This window comes from Macaca nemestrina, chromosome 13 (genome assembly GCF_043159975.1).
Source record: "Macaca nemestrina isolate mMacNem1 chromosome 13, mMacNem.hap1, whole genome shotgun sequence".
In the NCBI taxonomy this organism is placed as follows: Eukaryota; Metazoa; Chordata; class Mammalia; order Primates; family Cercopithecidae; genus Macaca; species Macaca nemestrina.
Window position 1 is genome coordinate 121,236,926 of NC_092137.1, and position 18,711 is coordinate 121,255,636.

Consider the following 18,711-nt stretch of genomic DNA (forward strand, 5'->3'; position numbering starts at 1 on the left):
AGGAAATGGATGGCCAGCCATAGAAGGATGGTGACCACAGCAGTGTGTTGTAGTCAGTTGGGGTTTGTGGGGGCCAAGGGAGGGCCCAGGACCGAGGAGATGAAGTAGGAGTGGAGAGTACTGAGGCCTGTCTGCCAAGGCTGTTTGTGAGGCTTTGTGGTCACAGGGCAATTATGCTTGCACTGGCCTATCAGAGCAGAATTTGCACGGAGAACTCCACGTTAGGGTGCCCTCCAGACCAGTTCTTCCCACAGGGCTCTGTTCGTGGCACCACTGGTTCCCTGCCTCCCAGGTTGGAGCCTTATCCGTCGACGCCTTCCCTGTCTCCCCCACACTGTCAGTCACCAGCTGGTGTGGTTCTTCTGTGGTACCGTTCCCATCGGTCTTTTCCAGTACAGACACTGCCACCGTAGCTTATGACCACAGCTTCGTTCCCTGCCCACCCAATCTATTTGCTCCTGGACCTAAAGCCCAGATAATCTTGGTTCTGACACCTCCTACTGCAAAGTGTCAAGTGGTTCTCCACTGCCTGGTGACGTGAAACAATTGATGTGATGTTGGTAAAACCACCTTCGTGAGCCACATGTTGTGTTTGACTCAGGCCCCTTGAGACCTGTTCCTTCCCTGTTTTAGGCTTACCCCTCATATCCTTTGCCTGCTAGCCTCCAAGCATGCTGTTCTCTCCATGGGAATGACCTTCGCTTGTGCCTGTCAGAATCTTGTCCTTTGAGGCAAAGTGCCATCCTCTGTACCCCTTCTACTGGCAGGTTAAAGTGCTCAGACTCTGCCAGCTTCTCACTGTTGGAAAAAGCTACAGAGGAGGAAGGTAGTACAGCTGGAATGAAGCCTGTGTTGGATTAGAGTTGGAAGTAGTATGAACTCATGGTTTTAATATACATACAGATAGATACTGAAATAAACACATCCGTGTGTGACAGCCAGCATTAGAACATAGACATGCATTTCCTAGCCCTGTCTGCTGGGAAGGTCTGGAAGCAGTGACACTACAATAGCTATGAGCACATACAGTGTCCAGATCTTGGTTTCTAAATACCATGCTAGGAAAAAGTTCTTTATTCTGTACTTGTAAATAGTTTAATACCATTAGTGTGAGACCTATGTTCTTTCTTGGTGAGGGAAGATGGGCTCCATTTTCCTCTTTTTTTTTTTTTTGAGACGGAGTCTCATTCTGTCGCCCAGGCTGGAGTGCAGTGGTGCGATCTCGGCTCACTACAAGCTCCGCCTCCCGGGTTCCCGCCATTCTCCTGCCTCCTGAGTAGCTGGGACTACAGGCGCCCACCACCTCGCCTGGCTAATTTTTTTTTGTATTTTTAGTAGAGATGGGGTTTCACTATGTTAGCCAGGATGGTCTCTATCTCCTGACCTCGTGATCCACCCGCCTTGGCCTCCCAAAGTGCTGGGATTACAGGGTTACAGGCGTGAGCCACTGCACGCAGCTGATGGGCTCCATTTTCTTTTTTTTTTTTTTTTTGGCGGGGGATGGAATCTTCTCACTCTGTCTCCCCAGGCTGGAGTGCAGTGGTGCGATCTCAGCAGTGGCGCGATCTCTGCTCACTGCAAGCTCTGCCTCCCAGGTTCACACCATTCTCCTACCTCAGCTTCCCGAGTAGCTGGGACTACAGGCGCCCGCCACCATGCCCGGCTAATTTTTTTTTTTTTATTTTTAGTGGAGACAGGGTTTCACCGTGTTAGCCAGGATGGTCTCGATCTCCAGACCTCATGATCCACCCACCTTGGCCTCCCAAAGTGCTGGGATTACAGGCATGAGCCACCGCACCCGGCCGATGGGCTCCATTTTCTAAACTAAGCTCAGATAGAAGCCACTTCCACCCAAGAGCAAAGGTTTGGTCCTCCTAGTAGGGGACATTACATTTCCCCTGGGACAATTCCCTGGAACAGGGAAAATCATAGATGAGCTTGGAATATTCCGTGGTACCATAAAGTAAGGAAGTGAAAAAGGGAAGGGCTTGTCTAAAGGACACAAGAACCAATTAGAAGGAGCACCCAATGCTCAAATCTGTAACGGATGATAAGCCATGGCATAAAATATGTGAGTCATACTCATGCAAATAAGTAACAATAAATGTATACATGGGGAAGAAGGGACGGCTCTCACTTATGGTAGAACTCCAGTTGCTGTCAAAGGAATTGTGGAAAAAGAAAGTCACCATTGAGGAAACACCACAGTGATCATTGTTGCAGGTAAGAATGGAGACAAAAATCAGCGGGCAAAAGTAAAGACATTTGTGTTGTCTCTATCCCTCTACAATATACTTACTAATTACAAAAGGAGAAATAGTAACTTTATGGTGGAGAAACGTTGATACTACCTCAACCAAATAATCAGAGTATACATCTCCAGTAATAAGTCATTGTCTTTTTTGGTTTTTTTTAGAGACAGGATCTCACTCTGTTGAGGAGGCTGGAGTGGAATGTGGTGGCATGATCACGGCCCACTGTGGCCTCCATCTCCTGGGCTCGAGGGATCCTCCTGCCTCAGCCTCCAAGTTGCTGGAGCTACAGGCAGGCACCACCACACCCCACTAGTTCTTTCTTTTTGGAGAGAGTGGGGGTCTCACTGTATTGCCCTGGTGAGTCTTGAACTCCTGGCTTCAAGTACACCGCCTGCCTCAGCCTCCCAAAGCAGTGGGATTACAGGCATGAGTCACCGAGCCTGGCCATAAGTCATTGTCTCTTTTTTCTTTGCTTTTTGAGATGGACTCTCTCTCTGTTGCCCAGACTGGAGCGCAGTGGTGAGATCTCAGCTCTACTTCTTGGGTTCATGCGGTCCTCCTGCCTCAGCCTCCCAAGTATCTGGGATTACAGGCGCTTACCACTGAACCCGGCTAATTTTTGTATTTTTAGTAGAGATGGGGTTTCACCATTTTGGCCAGGCTGGTCTCGAACTCTTGAGCTTAAGTTATCTGCCTGACTCAGCTCCAAAAGTGCTGGGATTACAGGCGTGAGCCACCAGGCCTGGCCATAAGTCATTATCTCTTGATGATGCACTAAGAAGGGCCTGATTTTGCCTGTGGTGGTCTCGCAACACCTCAATCTAACCAGGAGCAAGCAGCAGGCAAACCCAAACTGAGGGCAGTCTACAAATGAAGAGAGACTTGTCTTGTTCACAAGTGGCAGGTCATGGGGACGAGGAAAGACCAAGTGCAGTGTGAGATCCTGGGGTTGGAAAAAAGACCTTACCAGGAAAGCCAGCAAAATCCCGAAAGGGTCTGCTGGTTAGTCCATAGTACTGCCTCAGTGTTAATTTCCTGGTTTCAATAATTCTGCTACGGTAGTGCCAGATGTTAACATTAAGGAAAACTGAGTGAAGGGTAAGTAGGAACTATTTTTTGCAATTTTTCTCTAAGTCTAAAATTATTTTAAAATAGAAAATTGGGCTGTGTGTGGTGGTGCATGCCTGTAATCCCGGCACTTTGGGAGGCTGAGGCAGCAGGATTGCTTGAGCCCAGAATTTCAAGGTTGCAGTGAGCTATGAACACACCACTGCACTCCAGCCTGGGTGACAGAAACCCTGTTTCAAAAATAAATAAAAATGTAAAAGTTGGGGGTGGGGGAAAAAGAGCTCACGGTCTGGAGCTATGGTCTAGGTTCACAATCTTGCCACAAGAAATTGCTGTGTATTCCAGAGCTGTCCCAAGGCTTCCCCGTATCTATTATGGGGATGGTAATAATAGCAACTTCCTCACGGGTTTATTCACAGCCTGGAAGATGAGCCTGGAACATTTTATTCTAGAAAATAAAAAGAAATGCTCAAAGAGGCTGCGTGCGGTGGCTCATGCCTGTAATCCCAGCACTTCCGGAGGCTGAGGCGGGCAGATTATGAGGTCAGGAGATCGAGACCATCCTGGCTAACACAGTGAAACCCTGTCTCTACTAAAAATACAAAAAATTAGCCGGGTGAGGTGGCAGGCGCCTGTAGTCCCAGCTACTCGGGAGGCTGAGGCAGGAGAATGGCATGAACCTAGGAGGTAGAGCTTGCAGTGAGCCGAGATTGTGCTACTGCACTCCAGCCTGGGTGACAGAGCGAGACTCTGTCTCAAAAACAAAAAACAAAAAACGAAATGCTCAAAGAATGATAGGGGCATGTCAAAAGGCCACAGGAGCCAGCTTGAAGAGGTTCCCACTGGCCAAATTTGGAACAAATTAAACACCAAAAAATAAATAATGATAGCCATGGATTATAATCCACTGAATAAAATAAGAAAGCATGAATCCATACTGATAAGTTGAAAGTTATTGCCTCATAAGATAATAAAGAGCTCAAGCCTGTAATCCCAGCACTTTGGGAGGCCGAGACGGGCGGATCACAAGGTCAAGAGATCGAGACCATCCTGGCTAACCCGGTGAATCCCCGTCTCCACTAAAAAAATACAAAAAAACTAGCCGGGTGAGGTGGCGGGTGCCTGTAGTCCCAGCTGCTCGAGAGGCTGAGGCAGAAGAATGGCGTGAACCTGGGAGGCAGAGCTTGCAGTGAGCTGAGATCCGGCCACTGCACTCCAGCCTGGGCGACAGAGCAAGACTGTCTCAAAAAAAAAAAAAAAAAAAAAAAAAAAAAGATAATAAAGAGCAACTTCACAGTGGAGAAGTTTGAGACATTAGCTTCATCGAGTGACGGAAGTGAACCTCCTCAGCAGCGGACAAGTTGGCATCACGTGCTTCCCAGGAAGGGTGCAGCATCCCTTGCCCATGATGTGTAACCTGAATCCAGTGTGAAACAGACAAACCCAAGTTGTTGGTATAATTCTCAAAGTGTCAAAGTCGGGATAGTCAAGGAAAGACAGGAACTGTTCCAGATGGAACAACTAAGGGCAATGCGTGATTCTGAACAGAGTCCTTTTGCTATAGAAGACATTATTGGAACTTTTAGCAAAACTTGAATGAGTCTGAAGATTAGATGGTAGGAATATACAAATCATACTTTCCTGATTTTGATGGTCATGTTGTGGGTATTAAGAGAATGTCTTTGTAAGAAATACACAAGCGTGTGATGGGGCATCAGAGCACCTTACTTTCAAATGGCCTTGGGAAAAAGTTCTTCATTGTGTACTTGGAGAGAGTTTAATACAGTTAAGAGTGAGGACTGGCCGGGCGCGGTGGCTCAAGGCTGTAATCCCAGCACTTTGGGAGGCCGAGACGGGTGGATCATGAGGGCAGGAGATTGAGACCATCCTGGCCAACAAGGTGAAACCCCGTCTCTACTAAAAAATACAAAAGAACTAGCCGGGCCAGGCGGCGGGCGCCTGTAGTCCCAGCTACTAGGGAGGCTGAGGCAGGAGAATGGCGTAAACCTGGGAGGCGGAGCTTGCAGTGAGCTGAGATCCGGCCACTGCACCCCAGCTTGGGCGACAGAGCGAGACTCCGTCTCAAAAAAAAAAAAAAAAAAAAAGGGGGGGGCCTATATTCTTCCTTGGTGAGTGGAGATGGCATCCAGTTTAAGCTGCTAAGTGGCCAGAGGTTCAGATGGAGCCCTCTTCTGCCCAAAAGCGAATATTTTGTCCTCCTAGTGGGGAACATTATTTGCCCCCTACCACTAGGGCTCCCAGTTACCATGAGGCAAGGCAGCGAGCTACTCCATATGGTTAGCCTGAAGCAGTTCTCAGCCTTGCTGTCGGAAGCACCTGTGGAACTTTAAACTTCTGATGCTTGGGTCCTAAGCCAATGTCTGGGTGTGGCCTGGGCACTGGGAGTTGTAAAAGATCCCCAGGTGATTCTAAAGTGTGCTAAATATGAGACCCATTGACTCAGGGATTGGATTTATTATTCATCTGTGTATTCTTTTCCTACTGGTGCCATAGAAAATTTTCACAAACTTAGTGGCTTAAAATAACACAAGTTTATTATCTTACTGTTCCCAAGTCTAATGTGGGTCTCACTAGGCTGAAGTCAAAGTGTCAGCTGGGCTTCACTCCTTTCTGAAGACTAGAGTATCATTTCCTTGCCCTTCCCAGCTTTTAGAGGCTATTTGCCTTCCTTGACTCGTGGGCCCCTTCCTCCATCTTCAAAGCCACCAACATTGCATTTCTCCGACCATTCTGAGTCACGTCTCTGATTCTCTTCTGCCGCTTTTGTGCTTTTTGGATCCACCTGGATAATCTGGGAGTAACTATTTTAAGATTAGCTGATTAGCAACCTGAATTCCATCTGCAGTCTCTACTCCTTCTTGCTATGTGACCTAACATATTCAGATTCTAGGGATTTATGATGTGGACATCTTTGGGGGATCATTATTCTGCCTGCCACTGTCTGCAAATGTACTGGAGATTTTTCTTTCTGCTTGTTTTTTTGGTTTGAGACAGGGTCTCGTTTTGTTACCCAGGCTAGAGTGCAGTGGCACGGTCATGGCTCACTGAAGCCTTGACCTCCTGGGTTCAAGTGGTCCTTCCACCTCAGTCCCCCAAAGTGTTGGGGTTACAGGCATGAGCTGCCATGCCCAGCCCATTTTTCTTTACAAGTAAATTGGTTAAATTTTTAAAAAGAAAAGCAAAGACTTGGAGATGAGGGAGGGAGAAAACAGATTGGATTAATGATATGGGGAGTCAAAAGTCCCCCTCAGCAGAGTTTGAGTTGGAAGAGATGTGGAAAGGGAAAGGCAGGCCAGCCACACGGGATTAGTGACAGCAGACTAATCTCATGGGCGTGTAGGGGTTAGATCTCACAGGGGGTTATCTGACAGCTCCCCTTCCCAGAGGAAAGGGCCTCAAATGGCAGGTCAGTGCTTGGGCATTTCCTGGGAACAGGTCATGAACAAGGATGGAAGCAATAGCTTTGACTACGCCTTCAGGATGGGCAAGATGAGGGGAAGGGGCTTTTCTCTATCAGCTCCCACTGAAATACCTAGTTTGGACCAATTTTGTGAAGATAGTAACTGAAGCCACCTCTGGCTAATCTCCACACAAAATGAAAAGGTATTTCTATTTTGTAGATAAGAGGTTTTTGAGATTTTAACTTGTCCCAAGGTGTCACAGGTATGAAGTAGCTGAAGTGCGCTTTTTCGGAATTTCTCCCCTCCCTTATTCCCATGCGTATCTCAAGCATGGAAAAAAACAAAAAACAAAAAAAAAACACTACATAAATACCTGAAAGTATAGTAAATGTCTACATACCAAATGTCCAGAGTTCAAATTCTTCTCAACTTTTTTTCCTTTATAATTGTTTCCAAATCAAGATCTAAACAAGGCATGCACGCTGCTGACTAGTATCTCCGTTATCTGTTTCTCCACGTGATCTCCCTACCTTTCCCCCGACTCCTTCCAATTTATTTGAAGAAACATGGTCAGTGATTTCTGAAATCATTCCATATTCTGAATTTTGCTGCTGGTGTCCCCATGAATTTTTTTTTTTTTTTGGAGATGGAGTCTCGCTCTGTTGCCCAGGCTGGAGTGCAGTGGCCAGATATCAGCTCACTGCAAGCTCCGCCTCCTGGGTTCACGCCATTCTCCTGCCTCAGCCTCCCGAGTAGCTGGGACTACAGGCGCCCGCCACCTCGGCCAGCTAGTTTTTTGTTATTTTTTAGTAGAGACGGGGTTTCACCGTGTTAACCAGGATGGTCTCGATCTCCTAACCTTGTGATCCGCCCGTCTCGGCCTCCCAAAGTGCTGGGATTACAGGCTTGAGCCACCGCGCCTGGCCTCCTCATGAATTCTTACTTTGCACCTGGGTCCCTCAAGACTTCAAAATCCCCAAAACTCTCTTCACAAGGCCACCCTGTCTCTATGATGATACTGTGAGGCCCTACTATCCACTCAGCTCTTTACATATTAAGCACCTCACAAGGTATTTACCTTTTTGTAGTTGTACTTGACCCCTGAGAACATGTCCACAGGGATAGAGCCAAATGATGGAGCCAATATTTTAAGTTCAGTCAGCCTGACTCCTCAGCCCGCCCCCTTCTGTCATACTAGGTGGTCTCATTCATTGCACTACGGGTTGTCAATCTGTTCTTATTATTAATCTAAGCACTATACACTGGTTATACACTTTCACTAAGTGGATGACAAGCTAGTATTAACAGATAGCTATTCCCAAAATAAGAATATTCCCTGACTCCCAAAGAATACAGGAAAGAAGTAAGACCAGCCATCTATGGGAGAAGGAGCCAATGCAACAGCTAGTCTTTACTGGAAAGAAAAAACTTTACAGCACATTTTGAGTAACTTAGTACAGGCGCTCAGTGTGCCAGCCGGTGGGGCACCAGCTTGTAATGGGCTCCACAGCGGGGGCATCGCTGGGCTTCGCCTTCATGCAGCCAAAACCAGACGACGCTGGTGTTGTCCTCTTCACCTAAAAGGGAAAAAAGGTGGTTGAGGGTCATCCAGCCTAAAAAGGGAGCCTTTCAACATGAATTTCTTTTCCTCAGACAACTCTGATACACAAGCAGCCTATGGTTGACATCTTAAGAGATCAGTTCAAGCCCTCCTCTCATTCTTCAGATGAAGAAATTGAGGCTCTGAGTTCACCTATGAGTAAACTGACCTTGTATTAGGGTCACTGTAAATTCTAACAATTCCCTTGCCTATGCAGAATGCAAAGCAGGGTCCGTTCTGGTAGGTATTCCTAGTGTCTAAAATGATGCCTGGCATAGAAGCAGTACAACAATAAATATTTGCTGGGTGGGTACTCCTTCATGCCGCAATCCCAGTGAGCCAGTCTTACTGCTGTGCCACGCTTCTTTCCAGTAAGGATGAACTATCAGGCATAATGAGGCTTGAGAGGGTCAAGACCCTGACAGAAACTTACCAACATGCACTCACACACTGAAGATCTGAGTTAGCTTATAGACTCCTGTATTGTAGGATATATTAAGCAAGTGGATAAAAAATAGAGGTGAGGTACTTACAGATGCAGCCCACTATTCTCTTGTTGGTGATGGAGGGAACTAAATTAGGGTCTTCCTTGGTGCCTGAAGCTCCCTTTGGGGGCAGTATATTGTATGGGTCCTGAAAAAAAAAAAAAAGAATTGAACCATTATGCCAAATAAGCCCTACCTTTCAGAAGCTCAGGGGACTGTTCCTACAAGCCAAGTTTCCTGGATCAAATACTCCCAGAGAGGAGACTACTATGAACACATCCAAGGCCATATAAGTTCCACAGAAGACACAGAAGGGAGTTTCTCCTTACCAGTCCCTTCCTTGCAGCCAGCATGACCTCCCTCTCCAACCCAGTCGCCTGCTCGTCATCGGTGGGAATACCACCTAAAAGAAGACACGTGAATTACGACGCTGACCGAAATGACCCTCAGAAAAATTACAAACAGAAATGATCAAGGAAAATGTCGCCCTGAAACTTCTGTATAAGTTTTAGTGGGCTCACAAGCTCCTAAAGGCTACTCATATCCATGGTCCCCCAAGAATCACCAAGTCTTGATCCACACAAGCAACAGCACTGGGGGAAGTTTTGTTTTTGTTTTTGTTTTGAGACGGAGTCTTGCTCTTGTTGCCCAGGCTGGAGTGCAATGGCGCGATGTTGGCTCACTGGAACCTCCGCCTCCCGGGTTTAAGCGATTCTCCTGCCTCAGCCTCTCCAGTAGCTGGGATTACAGGCGCGCGCCACCATGCCCGGCTAATTTTTGTATTATTAGTAAAGACGGGGTTTCACCATGTTGGCCAGGCTGGTCTTGAACTCCTGACCTCAGGTGATCTGCCCGCCTCAGCCTCCCAAAGTGCTGGGATTACAGTTGTGAGCCACCGCGCCTGGCCTAGGAGCTTTTCTTTCTCCAACCACCGAGGCCAATTTGTCGACATTTGTCTAAAGGCACGTAGAACCCACTCGGCTTGAGGTGGGCGCAGGTTTGAAAGGCGGCCGGACCCCTCCCCATCCCGGTGGCAGTCTCGGTCCCTCCCAAGGTCACCCGGCACCTCATTTAGGATACTTTCGCAGCGGAGTCAGTTCGGGGTTCGGCAGGAGCAGCGGTCCAGAATTACAGGGAGATGCCTGCAGAACCTGAGGCACTCGGGGCCGTAAGCGGCCACTGGGACCTCGAGAAGCTGCACGGCAAGCCCCGCTTGGCCGCCCTGGGACCACCCTGGGAGGGCAACAGTCTGGTCCCTGGCACGCCCGGCGAGCCGAGTACCTCCAGATGCCATGGAGCGCACCGCAGCCACGCCACTGGGGCCGCGAGCCCTCAGGGCCTGCGCGGCCAGCGCTCCAGCTCCGCGAAGTAACCTTGAAGCCATCGCGTCCTCGACTAGCAGCAGCAGTTCCGGGAACAAGCTGCGGAGACAGGAGGAACTTCCGGGGGCGGGCTTCTTTCGCCTCCCGGTCAGCTTTCCGCTTCCTCCCAGCCCTCGAGCCCGCCCACTCCCACGACGGTGGCGGGGACGGAAACTGCGCATGCCCAGCTCGGCCTCTTCCTGCACCGCGCAGCGGCTGAGGCTTGGGGGCGGGTTTGCTCTTTAGTAAAGCTGGGAGGTGGGAAAGTTGTTTTGGTCCCTGGAGCTCAGCGGCTGCACCGCACTGGAGTTCCTACGTGTGTGGCCCGGTAGTCCGTGTTCTGCAAACGTGGAGGCTGCTGATGGAAGTCTTGAAGTCCCCGTCTGTCAGGAGACTTAGTGAAACCCAAATGATTTTAATTTAGAAGTGGGATCCTAAAGATCGCTGCGTTCCTTACTAGGCTGGTTAGTGGCAGGGCTGGTTCTCGTGGCAGGGAGTGAGCCGTCGCGAGCGTGTCGCATTGGACGGGACCTACCTGCAGTCCTGGCCCACTTTCCTGTTATTTAGAGTTGTACTGTGTGTGGGAGGCGCGGAGCTCCCGGCCTGGGGAGGAGGACAGGGCCGGGGGCGGGACCCCCTACCAGGACCAAGGCCCTGGTGATGTGGAGGAAGTGGCCACTCTTTTTCGAGGCTCCCAAGGGAGGAGGAGCAGGAAGGGGAATTGATAATAGGAAATGGAGTCAGTCAGCCTGCTGTGACTGGTTTGAGTTCCGTGTTTGAAACGGAAAACGTCGTCCGTCCATAGCTTGCTGTTGCAGCCAGGCTAAGATGTGCAAATTTCTTGGGGTGAGCTTTAGTCAGTATAGCCCTGTGACAGGCCGGCTGCATGCGGTATCTGAGTTTCCCTACCAGATAGAAAAATCCCGTTCCAGTGGGAATTATGCTCATCATTGAATCTTCAATGCCTTGCAGAGGTCTGGTATATAGTAGGGTCCAGGAATTTTAGTAAATTTACTTCTTGTATAAAATATACAAAACCAGTTTATAGGGCTTCTCCTGGCCCAGTGAGATCCACTGGAGGCAACTTGGGGAGAATTGAAGGCTCAGGTGCTCCCACCTGTCTCATGCAGGCTATGATATTTTCAAAAGGATGTGGTGGAGCATTGCTTCACAGGAGCACGTCTGGTCTTCCTGGGTGCCCCCTCCACCAATTAAAAAAAAACACCTGTATTCTAAGGCCAAAATTTTTTAAAGATGATTTTTGCTTTGAATGGCTTCACTGTTACTCCCTTCTCCCTCACCTCCACTGCAACCCCTCCAAATTGAATTGGGGAAAAATTCTGAGGAATGTTCCCCAAGGATCTATAGTTAATTTGCAACTGTGGTTAAGGTGTTTGTTTGGCAGGAGAAAAAAGCATTGGTCTGGAAAGTAGCTAGTTCAGCCACTTTTTATCCTTTGGGCCACCATTTCTACATCAGTAAAACTGTCGTTCAACTAGGTTAGTATTTCCCAGAGTGTATTCCATGCCATCCAAGTCTCAAGATATCATCTCAAGAAAAAGGACTTGGTCAAGACAGGGAGGTCCTGCATTTGATGACCACCCTTTTGGAGATGGACGCTAGCATAATAAAGGCTCTGATTAGGCTTGCAGCAAAGACCTCTTACTTAATTTACCTGCAGTTTAAGCCAGAGTTTCCCTTCTTAATTGACCACAAAACCCTTTCCTGAGGAACACCTACTAACTTGCCCCTCAGCAAACCAGTGAGATATTCAGCTCTGATATGTTTCCCTGCTGCCTGACCAGAAATGGTTTACTCCAGGCTGTAAAATGGAAATTGAGTTTAGGCTTCTCATTCTCGTAGTAGGCTTGCTTAATAATAGGAAAGTTTTGCAGGCCCTCATCCAACTCAGGAAAACCTCAGCCTCACTCTGGGATTATTTAGATTGTGTGAGTGAGCTCCAAGGTCAGGGCCAGGCTCCCCGGATATCCCCGCTCATCCCCTGCTGCTTCCACCTCCCACCACTCTTCACTCACACCCAGTCCCTCAGGTCTCCTTTGGAAACAGTTGGCTTGAGGAACAGTCTGCCACCTCTGCTTCATCATTGTCTTTACCAGCTCAATAAACTTACTATTATTTTTATAGGATACTTTTTAGTTGTCAGAATAAATGTACATTATAAGTCAAACAGCACATGTATGTAAGGAAAAAGCTAGCAGTTTGGTGTTTATTCTTTTTTTCCTTTCCCTATGCCAGGGTTTCTCAACTTCAGCACAACTGACATCTTGGGTTGACAATTCTTTGAGAGAGGTTGTGCATTGTAGGATTTAACCCTATGTTGGCCGGGCGCGGTGCCTCACACCTGTAATCCCAGCACTTTGGGAGGCTGAGGCTGGTGGATCACGAGGTCAGGAGATCGAGACCATCCTGGCTAATACGGTGAAACCCCATCTCTACTAAAAAAATACAAAAAACTAGCCGGGCGAGGTGGCAGGTGCCTGTAGTCCCAGCTACTCGGGAGGCTGAGGCAAGAGAATGGTGTAAACCCGGGAGGCGGAGCTTGCAGTGAGCTGAGATCTGGCCACTGCACTCCAGCCCAGGTGACAGAGCGAGACTCCGTCTCAAATAATAATAATAATAATAATAATATATTCTGCCAAATTGCTTTCCCAAAGTTTGGAGCAATTCATGCTCCCACCAGTAGGGCATGTGTGGATCAGTCCCCACCACCAAGCCTTTGCAAATTTAGCCCCACTGGATGAAGGAAAAATTAGTGCCCTTAGTGCTGTTGGTGTTTACATTTCAGCTCCTTGACCGCTAAGGCAGTTGAACATCTTTTCAGATGTTTACTGATCACCTGCACTTCCTCAGGGATGTGAATTGGGCTTAACCACTCAGGCACACTATTTAACCTCTTTCTGCCTTAGTTTCATTGTCTTTTTTTTTTTTTTTAATTCTTATTATTTTTGTTGTTGAGACTGAATCTTGCTATGTTGCCCAGGTTGGTGTCAAACTTCTGGCCTCAAGCAGTCCTCCTGCCTCTGCCTTCCAAAGTGCTAGGATTACAAAGCATGAACCACCACACTGCAGGAGTTTGAGACCAGCTGAGACAACATAGGGAGACCCCCATCTCTACAAAATTTTAAAAATTGGCTGGGCGCGGGTGGCTCACGCCTGTAATCCTAGCACTTTGGGAGGCCAAGCGGGCAGATCACGAGGTCAGGAGTTCAAGACCAGCCTGCCCAACATGGCGAAACTCCGTCTCTACTAAAAATATAAAACATTAGCCGGGCGTGGTGGCAGGCACCTATAATCCCAGCTACTCAGGAGGCTGAGGCAGGAGAATCACTTGAACCCAGGAGGCCAAGGTTGCAGTGGGCTGAGATCGGGCCACTGCACTCTAGCCTGGGCAACAAGAGCAAAACTCCGTCTCAAAAAAAAAGAAAATTAGCCAGGCATGGTGCCACCTGGCTATAGTCCTAAGTACTCAGGAGGCTGAGGTAGGAGGATCATTTGAGCGGAGGAATTCGAGACTACAATGATCTATGATTGTACCACTGCACTCCAGCCTGGGCAACAGAGCAAGATCCTGTCTCTAAAAAAAAAAAAAAGAAGGCCGGGCGCAGTGGCTCATGCCTGTAATCCCAGCGCTTTGGGAGGCTGAGGCAGGCGGATCACCTGAGGTTGAGAGTTCCAGACCAACCTGACCAACATGGAGAAACCCCGTCTCTACTAAAAGTACAAAATTAGTCGGGCGTGGTGGCACGTGCCTATAATCCCAGCTACTCGCGAGTCTGAGGCAGGAGAATCACTTGAACCCAAGAGGCGGAGGTTGTGGTGAGCCAAGATCACCATTGCACTCCAGCCTGGGCAACAAGAGTGAAACTCCATCTTAATAAACTAAACTAAACTAAAATACTGGTAAAGTATTTGAATAGGCATTTTTCCAGAGAAGACATACAAATGGCCTATAGGGTCGGGCATGGTGGCTGATGCCTGTAATCCCAATACTTTGGGAGGCCAAGGCAGATGGATTGCTTAAGGTCAGCAGTTCGAGACCAGTCTGGGCAACATAGGAAAATGCCATCTCTATTTAGAGAAAAAAAAAATGTTTTTAAATGGCCAATAAGCACATGGAAATATGGTCAACATATTCATCATCAGAGAAACGCAAATCAAAATCACACTGAGATACCACTTTATATCCAATAGGATGGCTAAAATAACAAAGACAGATAACGCCAGGTGCCATGGCTTATACCTATAATCCAAGCACTTTGAGAGACTCAGGTGGGCAGATGGGTTGCGCCCAGGAGTTTGAGACCAACCTGGGCAACACAGCAAGACCCTGTCTCTACAAAAAATACAAAAATTAGTTGGGTGTGGTGGCTGCACCTGTGGTCACAGCTACTTGGGAGGCTGAGGTGGGAGGATCACCTGAGCCCTGGAAGGTTGAGGCTATCATGGACCATAGTCATGATCACACCACTGCACTTCAGCCTGGGGGACAGAGTGAGACCCTGTCTCAAAACACAAAACAAACAAATGATAATAAATGTTCACAAAGATATGGGGGTAATCAGATCCTCATACGCTGCTGATAGAAATATAAAATCGTGCAGCTGTTTGGGAAAACAACTTGGCAACTCTTTAAAAAGTTCGACATTGGCGGGGCGCGGTGGCTCCCGCCTGAAATCCCAGCACTTCGGGAGACCAAGGCGGGTGGATCACGAGGTCAGGAGATCGAGACCATCCTGGCTAGCACAGTGAAACCCTGTCTCTACTGAAAATACAAAAAATTAGCCGGGCATGGTGGCAGGTGCCTGTAGTCTCAGCTACTTGGGAGGCTGAGGCAGGAGAATAGTGTGAACCCAGGAGGCGGAGCTTGCAGTGAGCCAAGATCATGCCACCGCACTCCAGCCTGGGAGACAGAGCGAGACTCTGTCTCAAAAAAAAAAAAAAAAAAAAAAAGTTCAACATTAATCTACCATGTGACCCAGCAATTCCACTCCTAGGCATATCCAGGGACAGCACTGAAAATGTCTTCACACAGAAACCTACACACAAATATTTATAGCAGCATTATTCACAATACCGAAAAGGTGGGAATGACCCAAAGGTTTATCAATTGATGATGAATAGATTAAACAAAACATGAAACAGCCATATAATGGAATATTATTCACCCATATAAAGGAATGAAGTACTGGTATGTGCTACAACATAGATAAGCCTTAAAAACATTACAGTATATCGAAGAAGCCAGACACAAAAGACTACATATTGTAGAGTTCCTTTTATTTTTATATTTTTTAAATTATTTTATTTGAGACAGGATCTTACTTTGTCACCCAGGCTGGAATCCTGCAGCCTCAACTTCCTGGGCGCAAGTAATCCTCCTGCCTCAGCCCCCACAGGTAGTTGGGACTACAGGCACGCACCACCACGCCCAGCTACATTTTGTACTTCTTGTACTTTCACCATGTTGCCCAAGCTGGTCTTGAACTCCTGAGCTCAAGCAATCCACCGGCCTGGGCCTCCCAAAGAGTTGGGATTACAGGCACGTGCCACTGCACCCTGCCAAACAGTTCCTTTTATACAAAATGTCTAGAATAGGCAAATTCATAGAGCTACAAAGTAGATTCGTGGTTGCCAGGGCCTGGGGGAGAGGGATGGAGCGTGGTTGCTGATGGGCACAGGCGTTCTCATCTGAGAGTTGAATGCAAAACCTTGTGCATATAATAAAAACCACTGAATTGTACACTTTAAAAGAGTGAATGGTAATGCATATGAATTATATCTCAATTTTAAAAATCAAGCATCAAGCAAGCAAGCAAGGAAGGTTCACCTTGCAGGGTCGTAGTGAGACGTGGGAAGGGGCTCTGATGCCTCTGCTGCTCATAGGGGCCTGTGGGTCCACCTTTCTCTCCTCCTAAGTGTGAGTTCCTCAAGGGAAGGACCTCCTAGAACAAACTCGTCTCCTTATCCAAGTGCCTGGCATGGGGCTTAGCGCACAGTAAGTGCTCCATAAACCCCATTGATTGCATGGAGACAATGATGCTATCTTTTTGTAAGCCAAGGGGAAGACATTACAGATTAGCACAAACACCTGGGTGTGCAGTCAAGAAGTAAGTGAATGAATCTGCAGAGCTATCGAACACATCCTCTGAATGAACAATTGTCTCCAACAATAGTCCTGCTCCGTGAGCAGAAGATTCAGTGAAGGAACCTTTCAGAAGGTTCCCCTCCAAAAAATGACATCAGAAAACATGAGCTCAAATCATCTCTCTACACGTTTTTTTTTAGGAAAAACAAGGGGGCCGGGTGCAGTGGTTCACGCTTGTAATCCCAGCACTTTGGGAGGCCAAGGAGGGCGGATCACGAGGTCAGGAGATCAAGACCATCCTGGCTAACACGGTGAAACCCCGTCTCTACTAAAAATACAAAAAAATTAGCCGGACGAGGTGGCGGCGCCTGTAGTCCCATCTAGTCAGAAGGCTGAGGGAGGAGAATGGCATGAACCTGGGAGGCGGAGCTTGCAGTGAGCTGAGATTGCGCCACTGCACTCCAGCCTGGGCGACAGAGTGAGACTCCGTCTCAAAAAAAAAAAAAAAAAAAAAGACTTCCTCTCAAACTTGGCTTTTGGTCAGTGGGGACCTACAAAGGTTCAATGTGTATATCAAAAGTGGTATTTCTGTTTAGGGCCCATTTACCCTAGCCACAGCATGATCTTTGTTCTCAATGACTACAATGTGTTCAGAGTTTGAAAATCCAAATGTCATAAAAACTTTAAAAGAGATGCAATTCTTGCAGAGTCAAGTGGACTAAAACATTCCTGGTAAAGAGCTTACAGTGGATCATTCATTTGAATTTGAAAAACGTAGAAATGAACCTATCAAACACCAGCAAGCCCTATGGAATAAAACTATTGATGCAATTAAGAGAGCTGAAGAGATTAAACAGAAATGCCAAGCTGGCCAGACTCGGTGGCTCACGCCTGTAATCTCAACACTCTGGGAGGCTGAGATGGGTGGATCACCCGAGGTCAGGAGCTCGAGACCAGCCTGACCAACATGGTGAAACCCTGTCTCTACTAAAAATACAAAAATTAGCTGGGTGTGGTGGCACACACCTGTAATCCTGGCTACTCAGGAGGCTGAGGCAGGAGAAGCACTTGAACCCAGGAGGCGGAGGCTGCGGGGAGCTGAGATCACACCACTGCACTTCAGCCTGGGTGCCACAGAGACAGACTCTGTCTCAAAAAAAAAAAAAAAAAAAAAGGCAGCCTTAAAACAAAAAATGAGTTCATGTCCTTTGCAGGGACACAGATGAAACTTGAAGCTATTATTCTCTGCAAACTAAGACAGGAACAGAAAACTAAACACCACATGTTCTCACTCATAAGTGGGATTTGAACAATGAGAACGCATGGACACAGGGAGGGGAACATCACACACTGGGGCCTGTCGTGGGGTGGGGGGCAAGGAGAGGGAGAGCATTATGATAAATACCTAATGCATGAGAGACTTAAAACCTAGATGACGGGTTGGTAGGTGCACCAAACCACCACGGCACATGTGTACCTGTGTACCAAACCTGCATGTTCTGCACATGTATCCCAGAACTTAAAATAAAAACAAAAGAAACGCCAAGCTAAATGTATAATGAACAGATTGAAGAAAAATAAAGAACTACAGAAAATCCAGGACATCAAAGAAATCAAGCAAAACATTTATTTTATTCGAACTCCTCTTGCAGGCAAAGGAAAGCCGTTGGAAGAGAAAGTGGTACAGCATTTACAATAGGCTGTGGACATGGAAAATGTCTCTTAAAAATCTCACTGTAGGCCAGGCGCGGTGGCTCACGCCAAGGCAGGTGGATCACGAGGTCAGGAGATTGAGACCATCCTGGCTAACACGGTGAAACCCCGTCTCTACTAAAAATACAAAAAATTAGCCGGGCATGGTGGCGGGCGCCTGTAGTCCCAGCTACTCGGGAGGCTGAGGCAGGAGAATGGCGTGAACCCAGGAGGCGGAGCTGGCAGTGAGCCGAGATCGCGCCACTGCACTCCAGCCTGGGTGACAGAGCGAGACTCCATCTCAAAAATAAAAAAATTAAAAAATACAAACATTAGCCTGGCGTGGTGGCAAGCACTTATAATCCCAGCTACTAGGGAGGCTGAGTCAGGAGAATTGCTTGAACCTGGGAGGGGGAGGTTGCAGTGAGCAGAGATCACACTACTGCACTCAAGCCTGGGCAACAGAGTGAGCCTCTGTCTCAGAAAAAAAAAAAAAGAGAAAATTCTATCAATACAGAAGTGAATTGTGGACATAAAATGGTCATGCCACTTGGATAATGGCCCTAGGCAGCATTTATGTAACAACTCATGACAAGAATTCACAGCTAGTGATGTATAAAAGAAAATATTCTTTGCAGTTAAAAAAAAAAAAAAGTAACATATAAGGAAGATAATGAAGACACACATTAGTCATTCATCCCTCCTCCTGGCATCTCAGTTCT

At 47.5% G+C, this 18,711-nt stretch overlaps 1 protein-coding gene and 1 pseudogene across 1 annotated transcript; one reads left to right on the forward strand and one right to left on the reverse strand.

The window, feature by feature from the left end:
- Positions 1 to 8,141: 8,141 nt before the first annotated feature.
- Positions 8,142 to 10,274, reverse strand: LOC105490054 (cytochrome c oxidase subunit 5B). Its single transcript, XM_071077316.1, has 4 exons — positions 10,112 to 10,274; positions 9,160 to 9,233; positions 8,879 to 8,978; positions 8,142 to 8,322 (listed from the first exon to the last, which is right to left on the reverse strand). The coding sequence occupies exons 1-4, from the start codon at positions 10,212 to 10,214 to the stop codon at positions 8,210 to 8,212; spliced, it is 390 nt and encodes a 129-aa protein (XP_070933417.1). The 5' UTR covers positions 10,215 to 10,274; the 3' UTR covers positions 8,142 to 8,209.
- A 745-nt stretch (positions 10,275 to 11,019) lies between these two features.
- On the forward strand, positions 11,020 to 18,023 carry LOC139357746 (probable ribosome biogenesis protein RLP24 pseudogene; annotated as a pseudogene).
- The last annotated feature ends 688 nt before the right edge of the window (positions 18,024 to 18,711 follow it).

Bases quoted from the DNA above. Each gene is read 5' to 3' on its own strand.
- LOC105490054 (XM_071077316.1), bottom strand. From the start codon at position 10,214: ATGGCTTCAAGGTTACTTCGCGGAGCTGGAGCGCTGGCCGCGCAGGCC. The intron at 8,979-9,159 runs GTAAGGAGAAAC...TTTTTTTTTCAG, and splicing joins TGGCTGCAAGGAAGGGACTG to GACCCATACAATATACTGCC. The intron at 8,323-8,878 runs GTAAGTACCTCA...TTTCCCTTTTAG, and splicing joins GAGAATAGTGGGCTGCATCT to GTGAAGAGGACAACACCAGC.